The sequence below is a fragment of the Microtus ochrogaster genome, linkage group LG9 (assembly GCF_000317375.1).
Source record: "Microtus ochrogaster isolate Prairie Vole_2 linkage group LG9, MicOch1.0, whole genome shotgun sequence".
Lineage (NCBI taxonomy): Eukaryota > Metazoa > Chordata > Mammalia > Rodentia > Cricetidae > Microtus > Microtus ochrogaster.
In genome coordinates this window covers 27,619,814-27,625,260 of record NC_022034.1, presented here as the reverse complement: position 1 = coordinate 27,625,260, position 5,447 = coordinate 27,619,814, and the positions used below count along the sequence as shown (strand labels likewise).

Genomic DNA, 5,447 nt, shown 5'->3' with positions numbered 1-5,447 from the left:
AGTTAAGGTGGCTGAGAGCTGCCTGATTTGAGTGCTAGGAACTAACCTCAGGCCCTCTCATTTTCAGCCACTGGACCATCTCTCCAGCCCCCCAAATCACTTCTTACAAACTTCTTATTGAAGTGATTATCTTGGGGTCCACCAATGAGATACAACTAGTTGTGTGTGTTGTGAATTTAAAGAATACCACTCGGTTGGGGTTGTAGTTGTTTTTGGTGGTGGTGGTGGTGTGTGTGTGTACATAAGTGTGTGTGTGCACTTGAACATGTCATGGTACCCAGATGACAATTAGAAGACAGTTTATTAGAGGGCAGTTCTTTCCTTCCATCATGTGAGTTCTGGGGATCACACTCAGGTTGCCAGGCTTGACAGCAGGCACCTTAAACTTGCCAGGCCATCCTGCTTGTCCTAAATTCAGTTACTGTGCACTCACCCTGAGGTACTTGTGTCCTGGCATTAGGTTTTGTGACAAGGGTATAGTGGGGCCTAGCATTCCAGTGGGAAAATCATAACATGAGGACAATACCAAAGTGCCACCAGGCATGATGGCCCTGGAGCACCTCTTCGCTGCGCACAGTGGCACTGGAGCACTGATTGCTTTAAGTCATTCAATTCTTTGTGATACTTCACCCTACGTTTTAATAGGAACTTAGGAAGTGTGCAGTGCACAGAGAGAACAGAATTACTGGTTCTCAAGATCAGTGCTGTTTACACTGTGGCTATTGCCATCAGCTGAGTCGATTAGAACCAACATGTTTAAACACTGAAGTGGTAAGGAAGATGCAAGATAGATCACTGCACAGAAAAGGTAGCATTTGCTTGCTATTTATATAAATAAGTATGTAGAGAGTCATGGAACAAAAATACTGCTTCCTGCAGGCCACAGGACATTTGATGGAGCTGCATTTAAGTGGATCAGCCTCTGCCGTTCCTTGCAGCACACGCTCAGAACTCTAACCCTAATGTAATGCGCCACTTTTTAGTGCACTTTTTATTTCTGCATTTTACTTACTTGTAGCTTTTTAACTATCTTTATCTTGTCTCTCCTGACTTAGAGCTAATATGGTCTGACTACTGATGAACTGATTTCCATATAGGCTTGGGCTCAAGGCCAACAGAGTGCCAACATTAGATTAAAAACCAAAAACATCTTACACATGTTACTCCCAGCACTCGGGAGGCAGAGGCAGACAGATCTCTGTGAGTTCGAAGCCAGCCTGGTCTACAGAGTGAGTTCCAGGGCATCCAGGGCTACACAGAGATATACCCTGTCTTGAAAAACCAAATCAACCAAACAACCAAACAACCCCTCCCCCAACAGAGAATATGCCGAAGCACCACATTTATCCATGGCTCTAGCAGAGAAGGGAGTCATAAAGGGTCCCACCGCTAGGAACTACACACCTTAGGGAAGCACAGAAAACAGACTTTGCCAGCAAATGTTTAGTGCTCAGAAAGATCTAGAAAAGAGCAAACAGGAAGATGGTCTAGAAATCTGGAGTCACTCAGTCTAGCAGGCTCTTCTTGTCCAGAGGAAGCCAAACAGGAAGGCCTTTGAAGGCATGGAACACAAGCAGTGCCCTCCCGGCTCGAGGCCTGGGTTATCTCACCGGTGGAGAGGGCCAGGTTTGCTTACAAGGTCTCCATGGAGGCCTGGCTGGAGTGTTTGTGTCTGTATAGAACTTATCTCAGAGCCCCATAACTCTGCCTTGTTCCCAAGGAGGGGAGGGTACAGTCCAAACAGGGATCCTACCCTCCTTATCTAGTGCTGGTGCCACTGACAGCCTCGGTGCAAAGTACACCCTGCACAGACAGATGTCGGCTGCAGCAAGTCCTATATAAGGGCTCCAATTGCTTCTGTATCATGTTTGCATATTGTGTAAGTAGCAGGATTTGTGGTCGTCTTGGGACTCAGTGGTCACTATGTAAGTTCTCTACCTTAGGCCATAGAGCTAGGAATGGCAGAGCCAGAGCACATTCCTGAAGTCTGTCGCCTCGGGGGTGAGGTGAGGCGGATGGAAACAGCAAAGAGGCAGTGGCTAGTGAGGACTGTGGGGTGGGGATACAGAATAATTCTGTGTGCTCTATGTTAAACAAATGAAACTTTTATTTTTAATCTTATCTTGACAAGTGCTTTTCTGCATTTTTTGTGTTCTCTTTGGAGACTCAGATAGTCCTTAAGATTCTCCACTTACCCAAGTTTTTTTTATAGGAAGTGTGGAGTGGGAAGTGCCTTTTGTGTCGAATTGGCCCACTTTCCCAAGAGATTCCTATCTTTCCATCATTGAAGTAATTAACCTTTCTAAAGCATATATAATGAAATCATCTATTCCCCACTTATTCTGAGAAGTTGTCATTGACTTTTGGATGCAAACAGATGTGTGAAATTTAGGAAATTATTGGAAGAAAAGCTCGCTTCAATCTAAGAGGATTTTTTTAAAACAATAACAACAACAAATTATTGTTCTTTAAAATTGAGACACTAAAATATACTTGTTTTGCAGGAGCATGCTAGTGCATGCTGGCTTGCAGGGGTGTGTTGGTGCATGCTGGCTTCCAGGGTGGGCTAGTGCATGCTTGATGGAGGAGGGTCTATGTGTTACTTTCATTGGTTAATAAAGAAACTGCCTTGGCCCTTTTGATAGGACAGCAGCTTAGATAGGCGGAGTAGACAGAACAGAATGCTGGGAGAAAGAAAGCCGAGTCAGGCAGTCGCCATAGCTCTCCTCTCTGAGATGGATGCAGGTTAAGACCCTTCCTGGTAAGGTACCACCTCATGGTGCTATACAGATGATTAGAAATGGGTTAATTAAGATGTGAGAGTTAGCCAGTAAGAGGCTGAAACTAATGGCCCAAGCAGTGTTTAAAAGAATACAATTTGTGTGTTGTTATATCGGGTATAAAGCTAGCTGTGCAGGAGCCGGGCGGCAGGAATGCAACCCGCTGCTATTTCAACACATGCTGGCTTACAAGAATGTGCTGGTGCATGCTTGCTTGCAGGGGCATGCTGGTACATGCTAGCTTGCAGGGGTAGGCTGGTGCATACTGGCTTACAGAGACATGCTGGTGCATGCTGGCTTGCTGGGGTGGTCTGGTGCATGCTGGTTTGCAGGGGTAGTCTGGTTCATGCTGGCTTGCAGGGATGGTCTGGTGCATGCTGGCTTGCAGGGACCTGTGGGTGCATGCTAGCAGTCCCAGCACTTAGCACTCCAGAGGCTGAATGCTGAGGTTCTGAAATTCTAAGCCACTGTCCTGATTCCCAGCACTCAGAATCCAGTCCCCTCTTCTGATCTCCACAGACACCACACATGTGCATGGTACACAGGCTTACAATCGGGGAACACCCAGGGATATTAATAATGATAATAATAAAATAATATAAAAATAACCAAAACAGACCCAAGGAAATTAAACACACACACACACACACATACACAGAGTTCTCAACCATTTGTGAAGTTCAAAAGAGTGCCCATTAAAATAGCTTTCTTTCTCAGAGTACAGTGGTATGAGCCTGTGGTCTCCTCTGCTGGGAAATTTGAAACAGGAGAATCATATGGGTTCAGGAGTTACAGATTAGTATAAGCCTAGGCAACATAGGAGACCCTATCTCAAAAACACACAGACTAAATGAATGAATGAATAAATAAATAAATAAATAAACAAACATGTCTTTTAGTCCCAGACCACATCGTATGTCACCAAGTCATGTCAGTCATGGTGTATTTAAGATAACCCGGAGTGAAAAGCCTGCCACCCCCATCCCTCTACCCCACCCCCACCCCCTCCACCCCCACTCTGGTGGGAAACGCTCTATTCAGTGTGATCACGCTCCACGTAACTGCTCTCATTTTGATTTTCTTTTCTGATACAGATGAAGAATTAGCCCTGGCTGGCAGTTTTGACCAGGACCTAAAAAGCTATCATCGACTCCACTGGGAAACGGAGTTCAAACCTGTGGCACAGCAGCTTCTGAAGCGAATTCAGAGTCACCACACGGCCCTGGAGCCCCTGCCCATCCCTTCTTTCTAACATGACAGAGGCTAAAGGCAGAACTGGGAAGTCAGGCCTCCCTCATTCTTGGGAAGTGGTGAAAGCATGACTGTTCCTCAGTACTAACACATGTGGAGAATTTGAGAATACTGATTTTAGTGAATAGCCTACGTATTTTGAAAGAAATAAGCATTTCTTCTTTTTCTAGGAAAAATGAATATATATATTTTTTCTGCTATGAGAGATGTGAGATGGAAATATACACATTTTTAAGACTTCTCTTTCTATTTGCCTTTAAATCGCTTAGAAATATCCTCAAACATCCCAATCTGACCACTTTGGAATGAACGCACTTGCCGGTTCACTAGTGAAGAACTGGGCAATGGAGACTTAGTTTGTGCACGGGAGAAACGGTCTACAGGAAGGCACGCGACTGTGTGAGCATCTTCCCCACCTCCTGCTACTTCTAAAAATAAGTCCCGTGCCTCAGACTAGTATTTCCTTGTTCTCAGAGTAAGAGAAGGACTAAGCAGGAGATAGAACACTGCGGGGAAGGCTGGGGATGGAGCTCAGAGACAGAGTACTTGATTGCCAGGTTCTGGACCCTGGGTTTGATCCCAGCATGGGAGTAGGAGGAAATATTGCTTTAGGTCACTTATCTTTTTAGATTTTTAGTTTAATTTTTTTCTTCTGTTTATATGGATGTTTGGCCTGCATGTTATCTGTGCAATACCTCTGGGGGCCAGAAGAGGGCGTCGGATCTGAGACTGGAGTTCTAAATGGTTGTGAGCTGTCTTGTGGGTGCTGGGAATCAAACTCAGGTCATCTGCCAAGAGCAGCCTGTGCTCTTAACCACTGAACCATCTCTCCAGATCCTACTTTCTTTTTTTATTAGATTTAAATTTTTTTATTTATGTGGATATATGTTTCTGTGTAACCATACCCTGTGTGTGTGGATTCCTCTAAATTAAGAAGAGGGTTTCAAATCCCCTGGAACTGGACTTACACATGGTTTTGAGCTCCTGTATGGAGATGCTGGGAGCCAAACTCAGGTCCTCTGCAAGAACAGCCAGTGCTCTTAACCACTGTGCCATCTCCCCAGCTCCATCTACCTATTTCTTGAATTAAGTAAAACAGATGAAAAAGAGTACTTTTCCTTGCTTTTCTTTTGCAATACACGTTAGACTGTGTCTAAGAGAGACGATGTGACAGATTAGAAAATGCATGCTTAGCTGTGCGGCATTTCTGGTTGACTCCTAGCTTGCTTCTAGCTGTGGGGGCCTTAGACAGTGAACCAAATTTTTGAGCTCATACAACAAAATTATTTTAGTGTATTCCCGAGTCAGGGTTCTTAGAGGAGCAGAATCAATAGGATGAATATAAATATATGATCAAAGGAGATTTCTTATGTTGGCTTACTGGTTGGGAACTCCAACAATGGTTGTCTGCATTTT

General features: G+C 44.6%; 1 protein-coding gene across 3 annotated transcripts in view; it reads left to right on the top strand.

The window, feature by feature from the left end:
- Armc2 (armadillo repeat containing 2) overlaps positions 1 to 5,140 on the top strand; it is a 113,791-nt gene extending 108,651 nt beyond the window's left edge. For all 3 annotated transcript variants that reach the window (XM_026787381.1, XM_026787383.1, XM_005363573.3), the window contains exon 18: positions 3,875 to 5,140. In XM_026787381.1, coding sequence (XP_026643182.1) covers positions 3,875 to 4,032 — 158 coding nt within the window. In that variant the 3' untranslated portion in view covers positions 4,033 to 5,140. The remainder of the gene's footprint in view (positions 1 to 3,874) is intronic.
- Positions 5,141 to 5,447: the final 307 nt, after the last annotated feature.